The sequence below is a fragment of the Diplotaxodon limnothrissa genome, linkage group LG15 (assembly GCF_057381915.1).
Source record: "Diplotaxodon limnothrissa isolate DT_005_m linkage group LG15, D_limnothrissa_male_GT1.1, whole genome shotgun sequence".
Classification (NCBI taxonomy): domain Eukaryota; kingdom Metazoa; phylum Chordata; class Actinopteri; order Cichliformes; family Cichlidae; genus Diplotaxodon; species Diplotaxodon limnothrissa.
The window spans coordinates 15,099,572-15,116,435 of record NC_140610.1 but is presented as its reverse complement, the minus strand read 5'-3'; the positions used below and the strand labels follow the sequence as shown (position 1 = coordinate 15,116,435).

The following is a 16,864-nucleotide window of genomic DNA, read 5'->3' as shown; positions in this document are numbered from 1 at the left end:
ATGCACAAGTTGCTGAGTATTTTCAGCGGGGCTTCACAAATAATGAAATCCTTGTGTTATTAGCTGAATCACATGGTGTTACTATCAGCAAATGTACTCTTGAAAGGGCCAACTTGTTGCGATCTGGTTTTGAGTGTGCATTCCTCTGCACCATACCCTGCCGGGTTACAGGAAAATGACGTCATTCACGTAGATTACTGATTGGCAGAGCTAACTCGAAATTTCTAGTTACTTTTCTCAAAATTTTTAATTAGTAAGTCAAAATTTCGAGTTATGGATACTTTTATTTTTGTGGCGGAAATGGCCTTCCATACAACACTAATAGAAAAATTCTTAGTTTTTTATTTTTGCTTTTTAAACGTGTTTTTCAAACTTGTGAGAACAATAAATATCATTTGTTTTCTTTCTGCAGAATTCTGTCTGGATTCAGTGAAAGTCAATTCAGTGAATGTGTGAGCGTAATTCCGGGGAACCAACCGTTTAATTTGGCTTGTGTAATCATACAGTGATATCATATTGCTTGTTACACAAAGACTTCTATAGTGTAAGTCAACATATTATACCTTGAAGAGTGTTCTGACTGTAGGGCCTTTTTTTCCTGAAGGTCAGGGTGGGAACTTAATGTACTGGGCTTTTAAAGGTGTATCTCACAGACGAGTCAATTACTCAAAGTCTTTGAAATGTTTTTAAGTCATTTGGGGTATTTAGCACAACATTACATTGTATCAAGATGATCCCTGTTATTACCTTCTCCTTTCAGTGATTTTAATATTGTGGCTCATTGATTTATCTTAAATTATCATTATGGCTTGCAGGGACTGATTCTGTCATGTGCTAGCTGGCAGTTGACATGGAAAATTCCCCATTTTATTCTTGATACTGAGCTGTTTGCACATCATACTGAGCTCTGAGGCCTCATTCTGAAAATGACTTTAATTATAGATTCAAAGAATAAGCGAGGAATTAAGAGGTTCTTGTCTATTTTTACGCTTCAGCTTAACAAATTAGGCGTTCCACTCTCATATCCTGAAGCAATATTTGGACTTTGCTATAAGCCACGGCTGCGTGATATTATGTGTACAGTACAGTGTCCGTACTGTTGATTTCATGTGCCAGGAGTCCAGTGGAACAGCGAGGCTCTGGTGTTGTCATTAATACTTAATGGCAGACTGAAACGCCAATCACTGTATTTGTAGCAGCCTCGAGGCTCGCAATTACAGAATGCAGTTACAGCCACCCGGGGGCTGGGGTAGTGTGCAATTAGTTGCCTGCATCTGATAGGGTTACAAGTCACAGATCAATAGTCATTGCTGCCCCGGCCACTAAATACAGGAGGAAGACTCAGATAGGAGATGAAGATAAGAACAGCTTCTGACAGATAAGGACAATGTGATGTAGGGAGACAGTGAAGCCTTTTTAAAAAATGTATAGAAATAAATGAGGTGGTGTAATCTATAAAAATATGACTTTATGAGCAAACAATCTGAATTTGCCACTTTCGCTGTCTAGTAACAGAGGTAGCTTATCTGTTTAAGAACTATGGTTTATGACTTATATTGGATATGGTTTTTGAATTATTAGTATCTAATGAAACATTTTATTGGTATATATTAATATGCAAACCATTTTTTACTATGGTAGTACAATTGTTTTTCTTAATTGCAAAATGTGCAGTTTTAAAACAGCCTTTAAGTGCACGCATGGTTCACACAGAAGCTAATCAATTGCTCCATTACTTCTGCTATTTCAGTATGTCAGGGAAAAGCATTAAGTCTGTGAACAGTGGACTGTTTAAAGACTCTTTGAAAATTCAGGCAATATCAAAAAAGATCAACAATTTGTTGCACAGTGCTTTAACTTTTCTAAATATTTAACTTATTTAACATTCGCTGCTTTTTATCATTGTTTTATGTCTCTACCAAATCACTGGGGAAGTATGTGACTCATCAGCTGCTAAATGACCTACCATAGTCATCCACAAGTTACTAACTGTGTGTTTTATGGCGTGAATTATGTGGGGAAACCAGCATTTTCTCACTTTCCCCCTTGTACAGAGGATATTTTGTCTGAACTGACAACCTGGAAATCCAGACTTTGTAGAGTGATTGTGATTGTATGCAACTTCCACCTCGACTTTTCTCTCCTGTAAAAGATGTCATTGTGATCTCAATGGGAATTCAATCATTCTCAATGGGTATAATTGCATTTTAAAGAACCTACACTGAGTAGAGCTACCTGTTGCAGCCGTAATCTACTGTATAGACAGATTTACAGTGAAGGATGTGCTAAAGCTGCAGGGAGCTGCAAATTTGGTGATAATTCTCTGTATTTGCATCAATACCACCCCTCCTTTCACTCTGATGCACTTTCTCATGGCTATTTTGAGCATAATGATAAAACAAATGGTTATAACTCTTTTAAAAGCAAAATGAGCTGATGTAAACCTGGCCTCAGATCACAAGACAATTTGATTCATTACAGTAATTAAAGTTGTTTTTTTTTAGTTCCATTTTTCTGATATGATGTCAGACTGAGTAAAGCACGGAGAGTGCTATGGAGGAAAATGAGTAAAGCTGACCTCCAGTGAAACCACTAAAGCAAACAGGTTAATTTTCAAGCCTGATAAAAATTGAGTAAAGAGCTGCCAGGCTTGTGGTGTTGTCCTTGGACCCTTCGGAACAGGAGAAATGCATTTGAGCACAAATGAAGAGGCAAATGAAGGTCCCAATAATGCAGAGCTTTTCAGTATTCATCACAAATTCACTGGCTGAAGTTTTAAATCCTTCATATTGTGTCTCAACATGTACAGAGAGATTTTCAGATTTTTGAAGCTCATGTCTAATGACAAAGTTGTGAGCAAAAGAATTCTTTGGCGAGAAGTTTGCACTTAACGTTTACGCACTCATTGGCTTCAAATCTGACTTTTAAATGATCCTCTATAATGCTGGAACTCAAAATAAATGTGGCCACTTCCAGCTGATGTAACATCCAAAGCTTGCTTTCCCAGTGAGCTCTAACCTGACTTTTTGGTTACTTTTTTGTTTTTGTTTTTTTGATTCAGGCACAGCACTCCTACGTTACCTTTGGTATTTCCTGACAGCAGAAGTTTTCCAAATGTTCTCCCACCTTCCTCACACACGTATTCATAAGGACTGGTGATATTGAGGCACAACTCTCGGATAAGCCTGCCCCTCAGTAGTCTTCCAGAAATGTAGCAATCACATTAAGTATATTTCCCTAACTATGAATAAAACAAATATAAATTATTTAAACCCTTATGGTTAAAGACACCCCCCCCCCACCCCCACCCCACACACACACACACATGCTACCTTCATATACTCTTAAAATACTCGGTTTTCATGTCTCCTGGCAGATTTGGCTGTATCTATTTTATTATAAACCTGTTGCATTGATATGTTTTTAAATAACATGATATTTTATGCTCTGTTTCTTTCATCTGTGCTATCACTGATTAGACCAGGACATTGTGCAGTGATCATATTTTAATGTGATCAGCAGTGTTGGACAAAAATTACTTAAATCGGGGTACCTCCTCCCTCATATTCAATCGCGTTTTGTCTTTATACTCCCAATAATCTAAAACTGCTCCACAGGTTTATTTGATAGTCGAGACGAATTTTCTTCGTTTTGTGCAATAACCGAGAGTCAAACTAAAGTCCGAGTTTCCGCAGAGTATCTAAGAAGTTGCTCTCTTACCTATTGTCGTGATCACAGTGATGGCGAAGTAAAAGGAGCCGGCGAATTTCCACTGCATGCCGGCTTTGTGCGGCTTCAGCTGCAGCACCACTTTTTCCAGCTCGTCAAAGTCCTCCGAGGACAAGTTGAATGTCTGGAGCAGCTCCCCTTTCTTCAGGTGCAGCTCCATCCTCTGGGTCGTCTCCTCCTGAGATTCCAGGGCGTCGAAGATCGCGGCTCCCACGAGCAGGTAGGTGAAGGTGCAGATGATGAGGGCGAGGGTCCTCACGTTTTGCCTCTTCATGGTGGTGTGGTGTGTGTTAGGGGGACAGGCGGAGTGTCAGAGCGGGTCTTGAGGACGGGGAACTCGGCTGGCTCATGGCTGTGCTGCTCTGACGGAGCAGAGGAGCTCTCTGATTACTTTATGAGCCGAGGAGCTGTTCATTCAGCACCACGCCTCCCTCACCCACCAACCCACCCCCCTCCACGCATCCATCCCACCTCTCTCACACACACACTCTCTCTCCGACTGCATGAATCCCATTTTAATTCTCCTTATGAAATACTGTGGACTCACTGAGAAACTGAGAACACTGTGCCCCAATGCTACAAAAAAAAAAAAAAACGTCAGCCTTTAATGAAGCACAGCGAAAAAATGTATGCCCACATTAGGGAAAAAGAAATGGAGGATAAATAATCTCACTTTAAAAAAGTATTTAAGGTATTTAAGTTACAAGAAAAAAAACGTTACATGCGAACCAAGAAAAAAGGAAAAACGAAAAAAAAACTTGATTTTGACTATTTAATTTTTCCTTTTACTTTGTTTATCATAAAAAAATATAAATAACCCAAGACATCCACATGCAAAATGTTTTTACAGGATTTACAGGCACTAGTAGAGAGGTGAAGAGTTTACTTCTCACTAAAGAAAAACCTCTTATAGAAAAATTTTTTTAATGAGATATAAATGAAATGTAAAAAAAAATGCTACTTAACAATCAATAACAGTTTGGAAATATTTACAGAATTATCTGTTTGCCTTGTGGAGTCAGAGGAGACGAGTGTTAGGGGGGGATCTGTGACAGAAGGACAGCAGCGAGAGTGAAAGGAAAGGTTTACAAGATGGACGTGAGACCTGCTATGATGTGTAGTTTGGAAGTAGTGGCACCGACACAAAGACAGGAGGCAGCGCTGAAGATACTAAGATTTTAGGTGGGAGTGACTAGGAATGACAAGATTAGAAATGAACATACCAGGGGGACAGCTCAGGTCAAACGGATTAGAGACGAAGTTAGAGAGGCAGGCCTAAGGTGGCTTGGTCATGCACAGTTGAGGGATGATGGAAATATTGGACAAAGGGTGTTTAAGATGAAGCTGCAAAAAAAGGAGGAAAAGAGGAAAACCACAGAGAAGGTTCATGGATGTAGTAAAGGAGGACATGCAGAGCATTGGCTGGACAGAGGATGTTTGGGATAGGGTGAATGAATAACTCAGGCAACTTCTAAAGAGAGCAGCTAAAAGAAGAAATGTATAGTATGATCTATTACCTGATTTACTATAAATCTGAAAATCTCTCTGTACATGCTGAAATCTAACCACAAAAGCATATATGAAGGATTTAAAACGTCAGCCAGTGAATTTGTGATGAATACTGAAAAGCTCTGCATTGGCTTGAGATGAGTTTGTTTATTTGCACTTTCACCTTAAATGTGACAGAGAGGAATACGCAAACACAGCCTCAGGAGCCACAAGCTAGTGTACTCCTTGTGCCAGTTCCAAGTCCTGATCAAAAATCAACATGCTGATCCATCCACTGGCGCAACCAATTGGGAAATACCAGAGAAGCTGAAAGTACCATATAATGATCTTTAAACAATGTGGGTTTTGTTACCTAAAGCAACCCCTTACCCCTGCAAAACTTTTAGGATACAAGTCATAATATCCTCTGAACATGAACAAAAAGAGTGTCGTTTTATTTTATTGTTTTTATTTTTAAAACCTCTGCTTGGCTGGTTTAGGCCAAAAGTAAAAGGGAAGTTATCTTTATTGCATAAAACAATAAAGAACTAATTATATCTCGTGCACTTGTAGCAGCATGCTGTGCACTCATTGCAACGTATCGCCTCTCTCTCTCTTTTGTAATCTTGCAAGTACTCTGCTTCCAGGTTTCATAGCTACACTAACTATTCATGGAAAAAATACAGATTATAAAAGCAGTACTTCAGTGCCAACATCTTTTTGCCTGTCTCCTTGCTAATTATGTCACTCTAAAAGTAACCAAGAAATGGTATATCTCACTGGACCCACATACCTGAAGGCTGCTGCAGAGGCCTGGCTTAAAATATTGTATGTAAAACTACTCCACTACATTTTTTAAAGGGGGGGGGGGATATTAAAGTTGTGTAGAAACTTAAATTTTAAGCCGGCAAGATTTAAAAAGGGGGAACCATGGAGAGCATTAAAAAAAATCCAAGCTGTTTTCTTCACCAAACTTTTTTTTTGTTCAGTTTTCAGCTTTGATGAACACGTATCACAATTGTATCGTCTATTACCTGAATTATACAGGCAGTAATGATCAGGTTCATTAATAATGGACAATAATTGTTAGTTTAGCCATATAATGAAGTTCCACGCTCAAACTACAATTTGAAAAAAAAACTTCAATTCCAGAAAAAAGACATCGGACATAGAAACATAGTGCAGCCCATTTTCTTTTAAGATGGAATCAGGTGAATTCCTGACAGACTACAGCTGCTTTTGGTGACTACTGACCTACTTCAGCAGAGCAGCTGGGGGTTTAAAAAAAACAAACAAACTTTTTCATTCACATTCACTGCTGGGAGCTGTGAGATGGTTTTATTGCATCAAGGATTCATGTCCATCTATAACCGATGCTTTCAACATGACTCACCAGAACATTTCCACAGTATCCAGCTGTTTCTTCGGCTCCAATAAAGACTCAAAAGTCTGCTCTTTGACCCCAGCTTTTCCCAGCTCGCCAAGGCAAAACCAGAAGCTGCTCCTCAGAGTTTTCAGCATTACTGAAATATTCCATGTTTAGACTGAGGGGTAATTTAGCCGCAAGAGGTGTGCGAGAAGTAAATAATGTTTAAGCTGAGACAGAAATCATGACGGCAATAACGCAAACACAAACGGACAAAATGTCAAGTGAAAAGTCCACTTGGGCCAAACTTGATGACCTCCAGAGTCACTGGTTTCCAGTAAATGGTTCTCTGACAGGTTGTACGTCAGCGGGAGATGCAGCCACTGTTTAGGGATATCGAGCAATCTTGATAATGCTCATTTTTACTTACAAATTACTGTACTGCACGTCGCTGCCTCAAATAAATGTTTTAACACAGGAACACAGACATACCGAGCAAGAGGAATAGCTTTTTTTTCTCAGGGAACAAAGTGGTTGTATTTCTTCTGATTTTTAGCTATATAAAGCCTATTTCTGTGTGAATGTGAGACTAGTTGTTAACTCCCCAGTGAGCCATTTCTGAGAAATAACACACAGCATGTCAGGAACTCGAGGACCTTTCTGTATCTCTAACTTTATCTCTGCCAGCCTGTGACAGACCATGACATCTGTACTGCACGTCGCTGCCTCGATTACTGACTGATAGATTCTGGCCAATCTTAAGTTCCACACCGTGAGCCAGGCTAAAAATAGCTCTGGCTTCAATAAACAGGTCAGTCAAGTCAACCGTGACTGAGCCTGAATAAATCCTCCCTTCACAAACCGAAGTGCTGCCTCAGCCGATCAATACGTCAATTAATCGATGACACTTTGATCAAACCTGTGACTTTTTATTTTAAATAATGCTCTTTGAAAGGTAGAGACTCATTACCTGATTAAAAGTACCTGCACTTTAACAGAATAAGTAAATATATATATTTTTTTGTGAATAGCAATGCTTTATATTATTGTATTATAATATTTTAATCATGTGTACACAAGAAGAATGATTAACACAATGTAAAATCTTGTAACAGGGTTTCTATCCCTCTCAAAATCTTTAATTGCAAAATAAATGTTACAAACTGATGGGTTTGGGAAACTAATAGTTGAAAGGATTATATTTTATATTAATGTAGCCTATTATAGTCAGTATTTAGAACATGGACAAAAAAGACCAGTCGTCTACTTTCAACTATTCTTCATCCTGATACAACACCAGAGGATATTTGTGACCAAGTAAATCTGTTAACCACTACACTATGGAGACACCTGTTCGATAAAGAATGCAAGATAATTAAAATAATGTAAACGCAATAAAAGGTGGTGGTGGTGGTGGTGTGTGTGTGTTCGGGGGGTGGGGGTCCAATGCTGAACCAGGGTGTGGATACTGGGGAAACAAGGAGAGAGACTACGTTAACACGAGGAGAAATTTAGACAGGTCTAACAGTGCTTGGGCCCTGACTCACCAGGATAAGGTAGCAGAAAATCTGGCAAGGAGTAGGCTTGGGTTCGCCCTTAAATGCTGGCTTGTTGCTACAGATGATGGTTTGCAGGTAAGATTTTCCAAGAGCGGAGAGAATTTGAATAGTTTATTATGGCTGCCATGCAGATACTTCTTGGTGTTATCACTCAGGAATCTTCATAAGCACAACTGACACTTTAACTGTACCCACTGCCTTTCTCTTTGTCCGATTGTCTTTTCACATTGTTTTTAAACCTTTTTAGAATTTCTGCAAATGAGCAAATAAACAAACACCATACACAAACTTCTTTTCACCCTCCTGTGCATTTTACCTTATGCTCTTACCAAGGTCTTCTGTGCAATTCATTGTCTTTTGGAGATTTGTTGCTCTCTATCTAATGCCCTTTTCCTCTTTTATTTATGCTTTGTCGATGTGCCTCTAGGGTGTCCGGCATTTTGGGTCTACATAATAACTTTTGCTAAATGCATCCTTTTTCTTCCACTTATCTATTTCAGGGTTAAATAATAAAATATTCTATAAAAACACACAGATGCTATAGTCTTGTACTATTAAATATCACACTGACATATAATATGAACTTTTTTCTTTCCCTCTACTACTAAACTGATTTTAGCTATACATTAATTTAATGCTTTAAAATATTAGAAACATGAACATCTAACAATAGAGTTAAAATAAAACCTACTAGGTTTGAGGGTTTTCTAAAGAAATAAATTATGGACGTAATCAGATTTGACAATTCATTAAGAACACTAACAGTTTTAATGTGAGGCTTGTTTGGTTGGTGTTCTTTATTTTGTATTTTATTATGTTTAAGCTGAGAACTGGCCTCAGCTGCAAAGTCCTGCAGACCTGCTGCAGGCTGATCAGGGTTTTTTTCGCCCTCCGCTGTTTAATCACCAATACATCTTCATGAGTCTGAGCACTTCCTGCAGCTATGGGCCCGTCATAAAAAGTTTTCCCGTGTTAGGATTTGACCTGCGGCAGTTTAAGCAGGGCATCGAAACTGAACCCTCATTACTGTGATCTTGAAGAGGCTCCACACAGAAGTCAGAGCTTTGATGTACTTTGAACATCATGGATTTTCAGAAATGTTAAAAACCACACTGCTTTAGCTCCTAATGGCAAATATCAACCAAGAAAAACAGATTTAAAGGTCATTAGACATGGATTCACAGCTGTTTTATTTATTCTAGGCTCTGGGTCTTTAATACCAATGTCTAAATTGTAAACACTTTTTAATGACTCAGCTTTAAACGGAATCTCCCGACTGCGCACAGTGAATGATGTTATACTGCAAAATGCTATTTACTAATTGCACAACTTAGTAAGTCAAGGAGACAGAGGGGAAAACACCAGATATAATGAGTCACACCATATTTGCTGTGCATCTTTAAACTGATTTACCTGTGAGTCATCCCCTCTCACTCAAACAGGTCTTCAGTTAGAGGAGATCCTCTCTGAAATGTGTCCTCTGTGATGTGCACAGGCACTCTGATGATCTTAGAGCACTCACTCAAAGTTAAGTAGGAGAAACAATAGATGTAGGTAGGTAAGCAGGCAGCTGTGCGTGACTCCATCTGAACAGGAAGAAGTGCCATGACCTTCTAAAAAAGTTGGCAAACCTCATCTTGACTTTGACAGGAATTTTGCTCCTTAGCAAGATAGAGCCATTATATCACTGGTAATACAGCGTAATGCTTGGGGTTTTCTTGTTGTTTTTTTGTGCTTCAAAGCATCACTGCATCCCATTCACAGACAGTGACTGGTCATTTCTCTGTGTATGGTTTATTTAATGAGTCACAAATACACAACAATGACTTCTTCTTTCCTAGCGGTTCATAAAGTTTCCTGACATCTTCATTCATCACTCGGTCGAGTTGTGTGAGACCCAGGGGCCACCTCAGCATCTTCATCTCCATGGTGTGAAGAACTTGCTCGTGCTTGCTCATCGCTGGCCAGCACTCTGACCCGTGCAGCGCCACTGAGCGCACGATTGACTTGTAGACTTTCGCCTTGAGGTAGATTCGCATTCTCTTGTCGCACAGGACTCCAGTTGCACAACAATGGCTGCACAGATTAAAAGGTGGGGTACAAAAGGTTGGAGTGCACTACTGCCATCTTGGATTGTGAAGGCAACTAGGAATGTGAAATTCTAGCTGTGTCCTAATTCCTAGGCTACATCCTTCAAAGGACCAGGCCTTCGCAGTCTATTAGGGTCGGGTCCTCCGAAGACTGAGAAGGCCGGAAGTGCGAGGCTGTGAAATGGGACGGTCTAGCCCACAGATTTGCGTCACCAACTGTCTCGGTGGAGTTTAATAAACTCAGCCTTCTGCTCCTTGCTCCATAAAATATAACAGGAGACTGGAGTAAATTCTCTACCATCTCACACTTCTGTTTAATCAATTTTCTGTTTGACGTTTATTCAGCTTTGTGGAAACTATAATCTCAGCCAAACCAATTTACTCAAGAACAAATAAAACACTGAAAAAAGTCAAACAATAACATTTTTAAGTTATCTGAGTGACTTACATATCATGTTTAATCTGAGTAGCGAAAGACCGCAGGGTGGGGGTCTGAAAACGATGTGCCGGGAGTTCGCTGTCCTCTCCGGCTCTAGTGAGCCTTGACCTCCCAGTAAGCTATCGAGTTGGTGGGTAACAGACTTCTCTGAAAACGTCTGAGCACTTTTGCAAATATGTGATGTCTTGATAAATTGAGCAGATGTTTGAGGTTTACACAGCTACATTCTCGCCTGAAAATATCTTAAAAGTTTAGTTTTTGATGCAGAAAGACAATATTAAAACTAAGTAGCTGACGCCATTGTTAGAAACTGGAATTGGCTGAGCTACGCTTTGAATTCTGGGATAGGTTTGCCCACGAAGGATACACCCGACCCATCCTTCAAATCCGGGGAAATGAAGGACACATTTGTTGGCTACATTTAGAGCAGCCTTCGAATTTGGACAGCCTGACTGTGACGTAATCGGCCTTCAAATGCAGCCTCGGAATTGGGACACAGCTTCTGATTTCCAATTTCAGATGGAACGCACAGAGTTTCTTGTTGGCATCCATTCTTTAAATCACTGCCATCTTGTGGCCGCATCTGGCTACGGTCTCTGGAAGTAGAATTAAGTCTGCTTCACTGTGTTTACATTGGAATCCATATCAGTTCTCCTGTAAATATTGACAATTACCCATATCACAAGGCTCAAAGACTTTAAATTCAGCTGTGATTTATTTTAAAAATGTTTTTACTTCTTTAAATCTGCAATTATAATGTTGATCTATATCATACCAATAGGGAACATTTCTATGCAGAGTAATTACTTTTGTTTTTGATAATCTGCAGTTTCATGTTAGTAAGATGAGGTGTTTTATTGCTACTTATACTAAAGTAATGGTTATAAAAAATTAGAAAAAAACTTAGAGAAAAACATAACTATACATAATGATACTTTATAATTCTTCAGTCAGGAAGGTGTGCAACAAGCTGCAGGAGGCTGTGTAAATTTAAGAAGCAATAGCTCATAAGTAAATAAAAACCTGATTTATGACTTAAGAATGGCAGAAAATGTTTTGTTTCGTTTTGTGTTTTTTTTTTCAGCAGTCGCAAAAATTTCATACTGCGGGCTACTGCAAAGATGTCAATCTACTCTTTCTTTAACACCAGAGGAGTCACCCTCTACTGGCCGATCCTTGAAGTAAACAGTACTGACAATAATAGAAGAGCTTTACTATTTTTGTTTTCTGTTAAAAATCTTTATTTATTTACTTATTTATTGCCAGGTTGTATTTGTTATCTGTGCTTTCAGTGGCCTGAGCTAATTGATGTCATATTTCGATGAGCAGTTAACTCCAGCTGTGTTGCCAGTGTACATCTACATGCACAAGTCCTGGACACACACAACTCGGCTGACTAAACTTTACTGGAGAACACGTTACATAATGCCATGATACGAGGACATCATTAGGGCAATGCAAGGGAGACAGCAGCCATCCCGCCCCGAGTGTTCAACCCCCACCTTCTTCCCAGCCTTAAAGCAACCTGGGAGTGGCTCCCTTCAGCTGCCTCCATCCCATTACATTTAAGGGTTTAACATGGCCTTCAGCTTCCCAGTGATGTTCAATTAGAGTCTCTCATTTTCCCATCATTTGCTCTGCCTCCGTGACTCTGCCACTGCCCCTGCTGTCATTTTGTAATTATTCCAAATACCCCTTCAATTAGAGAAGAATCTGTTTATTAGCCTTCACACCCCAGTGACTGAGACACACCTGTTCAGCTCTGCAGGATGAAGGAATGTCACATTGCACATTAATGTGAATATTTTGGTCAGGAGACTTTGGTTCACTGGTTTTCATCTGTGACCTCTGGACATTTGGAAAGTTTGTTCTGATTGGGCTGTACCACCATGACATATGGGTCAAAGGTAATCTCGCTATGAACGAAGTGTGTTATTTCGGTTTTGCTTTTTGTTAGATTATAAACAATTAATTCTGAAATTGATTGTTTTCTCCAACATTTTTCTCCTTAATTGGGCAATTTACTGACCCCAAATTAGGATTCCAAACACAGAAATACTGCAAGTATACTTTATTTACCAAGAATGACCTCTATTGGCAGGCAGTATATAGCAATAAACCACAAGATTAAAACCACCTGCATAATAATTTATTGATCCCCAACAGGGTGTAGGTTCTTAATCAGATTTGGTCAAAACTCTTTCTTGTGCTCCTTAGAAAGTCCCATTTCTGTAACGATGCCACTTTTTCCTGCAGGATGGAGCCTGAAGTAGAACTTTGTATTGTGGCAAGATAGTAAATGTTCTTCACCTGATAGTAAATGTTCTTCAACTTTCACACTTTGCATCTGCAAAACGTGAAATAGGCATGCCAGCAGAAGTCTTAGTAACAGCAGAGGGAGATATTTTATCTTAAACCAACATGAAAATAATCAAAAAAACACACAGATATCCATTGTACATAATAGCAACACTGAGCAAGGAGTGTTAGGACTAGTTATACACACTGATGGGTGATTTGTAAATAAATTTAGTAGTAGAAGAAGAAGAAGAAGAAGAAGAAGAAGAAGAAGAAACTGTAAGCTGGGAACGGGAAACAAAACTTCAAAGTAAAACAGGAAATAACCAAAGGATACTAATCCTAACCTAAATACAAACTCCTGACAACAAAGCACGAGACATGGAAATAAAAAGGAACCAAGCTAAAATAATAAATAAATAAACAGAACAAGACAGACGGGATGTTGATACAAAGAACATGAGAAATAAAAAGAATCCCTGGAAAAATCTACTGAGAAACTAGACTTGATAAGGTCACAAAAAAAAATTATGGAAAAAAGCAGGAATAAAACTGCAAAGACAAGTATAGAAAGTCTGAACAAAAACTCAGAAAATGAAAACGAGACACTCAAATAATCTTCTGCTGGAATAAAGATGAGCACAGTGACATGAAGATAAAACAAAAGAAGCAATCTAAAAAGAACAAAGAAACCAGCTCGCAGAGGTGAACCAAAGCCACCAAGAAGCAAAAGTCTTGCAATCAAAACACAGTCGTGTCTCACTTCATCCCCTGAGTGAGCCCCTCAGAGGGACTCAGGCCAGGCTACATGCAAATAGCTCACAGGAGGTGGGGACAAATCAGCATATTTATAGATCTGTGTAGAGTTTAATTTACGTCTAAGCTCTTGACACGAAGACATGAGTTTTAAGAGTTTAATCAATATCTGGAAAAGGATTGGGTTTGTTAGCTTGGGAGGGATTTGGTTATAAATGTAAAAAAAAAAAAAATCACATATACAAATAAAATCCCTCACAACCTCACACAGCACAAGATGACACATTTCTTTAAATAAAAATTGATCAAAGAACCTGACATAATTGATTTCTTATTAAAAAAGGACAAACAGTATAGTGATAGAGCTGAGCTACATAAAGTGCAGATTATTTGACAACAGAAATCTGATTACAAAAATAGCCGGTGATTAATTCTCTATCAGCATTCCCTGTCCTCTCCTCCTCAGCTAAGATAACACTTGTGTTAAATACAGTTACAACTACGCTTACATCATCAGTGACCCGCCATGCTCCTGTCTGCCTCAGCCTTTGTCCTTCATCACAAGTCATCCCTGCTGCCTACATCAGCACCACACACTCTAATCAACCCTGTCACATGTCTGTTGCGTTATTACGTAACACGTGTTGCTCTACACTGTATGAATATTCCAGTGTGGAGCGCACTCGCCCTGACACCAGCTTTCCTTCTCATAGACCTGAGAAGGAAAGGGCCTGACCCTCATTACATCAGCCTCAAGTGAGAAAAGTCATACATTGACTCTGAGAGATTGATTCAGCTCAAATTGAAGTAATTAAAGACATCCTCCTTCATCAATGACTGTACTTAAAAAGATAGACACCCTCCAATTTAAAAGATTTTTTCCCCACTCACTTTCCATTCTCAATTGATAATTTTAGCCCCGTACAGAAATATTTTTTAGCAGGCATCGTTAACCCTGATGCCTCAGATCTCATCCATAAGAAAACTGCATAAATTTAATATCACAAGATACAGGCAAGTACCCGCATTGATGTTTTTCAGTGACATATATGAATAAAATTATTTCATAAATTTTTTTTAACTTGTAATTCATCTTTATTGTGGGGGGAAAAACATAGATGAATATGTAGGTATTATAGTGGTTTTTATACTTGTATCCCAAGGTTTCACATATTAACCTTCCCCATTTTAACTGTTGCAGTCATCAGTAATTTGAGACCTCAATGAGCATAAACCATTTAATTGGATGAGAAACCATATTTCATAATTTCAGTGAATCTCCAATACCTCTCTTTAATATCATAGAACTACAAGGATTTCTCTGAGCCAGTATATGAGCCAAAAGGTATTGGCTAAAGCATTTGCTTATTACGCCAACCCTTTTAACAAAAGATATTTTTGCATGCAGCTCCTGTACACAGGGCTCGAAGCAAAGAATAAAACAAAGCAAAGACAAACAAACAAACAAACAAACAAAAACAAAACAAAAACAAAAACAAAACAAAAAAACTTTCCACCTTAGATAAGTAACTACATCAAAGCAAAACAAGAGTTTCAGTATTATTATTTTTGCTCTTTTCATTCTTGATTTATATATTTTCTAATACTCTATTTTTAAACCTGTTTTTAAACAAGTAAAATGAACTACACCTTTTTAAATCACTGTCATAACTATTCCACAGGTTAACTCCTCTAATAGAAACACATCTCTGCTTTATATCTTGGTTTTTTTTAAAGAAATCTGTTCTCCTTAAGTCATATTGACTCTCCCTAACTTTAAACAGCTTCTGAGTACTGAGGCAAAGCAAGTTATTTTGTGCTTTATACATTATCTGTGCCATTTTATATTCAACTAAATCACAAAATTTCAGGTTATTCAGATAAATAAACAAAATGTTACTTGGTTCTATACAATTTGATTGACTTATAATTCTTATAGCTCTTTTTTGTAACTTGAAAATAGGAAGAGTGTTCGTTTTATATGCATTACCCCATATCTCTAGACAATAAGTCATATATGGAAGCAACAGAGTGCAATAAAGTGTGTATAAGTATTTCTTGTTCAGGACATGCTTTGTTTTATAGAGAATAGCAATGGTTTTTGACATTTTTGTTTTCACGTGGTTTATATGAGACTTCCAACTCAGCTTATCATCAATTATCACTCCAAGAAATTTATTTTTGTACTCTTTCAATTTCAATTCCATTAACCCTGATTTTAGATACATTTTTCATTTGTCTAGTGCCAAAAATAATCAATTTTGTTTTCTTTATATTTCATGATAACTTATTTATATCAAACCAGTTTTTTAATATATTTAAGTCCTTTTCCACTGTAGTCAGAAGCTGTTCTAGGTTTTTACCTGAGCAATACAGAGTGGTATCATCAGCAAACAATACACATTTTAAGAGTTTGGAAACACTAGATATGTCATTTATATATAATATGAATAATTTAGGGCCCAGCACAGAGCCCTGAGGAACACCACAAGTTACCTTCAACTGCTTAGATTTTACATTGTTGATTTCGATATATTGACATCTGTCATCCAGGTAACCTTTCATCCACTTGCATGCTATCCCTCTTATGCCATATCTCTCTAGTTTATTCATTAATATAGAATGATCAGTTGTATCAAACGCCTTTTTTAAGTCTATAAAAACACCAACAGTATATTCCTTATTGTCTATTGCATTAGATATCCCTTCTACAAGTTCCATCACTGCCATCGAAGTGGACCTTTTCACTCTAAAACCATATTGGTTATCACTTAGGAGATTATGCTTCTCAATATATTTATCAAGTCTATTAACAAATAACTTTTCTAAAATTTTGTGGGAGTAGTGATATTGGCCTATAATTGGTAAACTGACATCTCTCTCCGTTTTTATGGATTGGAATAACTTTTGCTATTTTCATTTGTGAGGGAAACACACCAGTTCGAAAGGACAGGTTACAAATGTATGCGAAAGGTTGCACTATATATTCTATAATACTTTTAACTAATATCATGTCAATACCAAAACAGTCAGTGGACTTTTTATTTTTAAATGTTTTCAAAATGTTAATTATTTCTCTATGAGTTACAGGACACATTCTGAGTAATACGTTTATTTATTTATTTATTATTTCTTGACT

The 16,864-nt window shown here is 38.0% G+C and overlaps 1 protein-coding gene across 1 annotated transcript in view; it reads right to left on the bottom strand.

Moving 5' to 3' along the window:
* kcnk3a (potassium channel, subfamily K, member 3a) overlaps positions 1-4,122 on the bottom strand; it is a 45,169-nt gene extending 41,047 nt beyond the window's left edge. The window contains exon 1 of the mRNA XM_085372454.1: positions 3,721-4,122. Within this exon, the coding sequence (XP_085228580.1) occupies positions 3,721-4,003 (283 nt within the window). The 5' untranslated portion in view covers positions 4,004-4,122. The remainder of the gene's footprint in view (positions 1-3,720) is intronic.
* Positions 4,123-16,864: the final 12,742 nt, after the last annotated feature.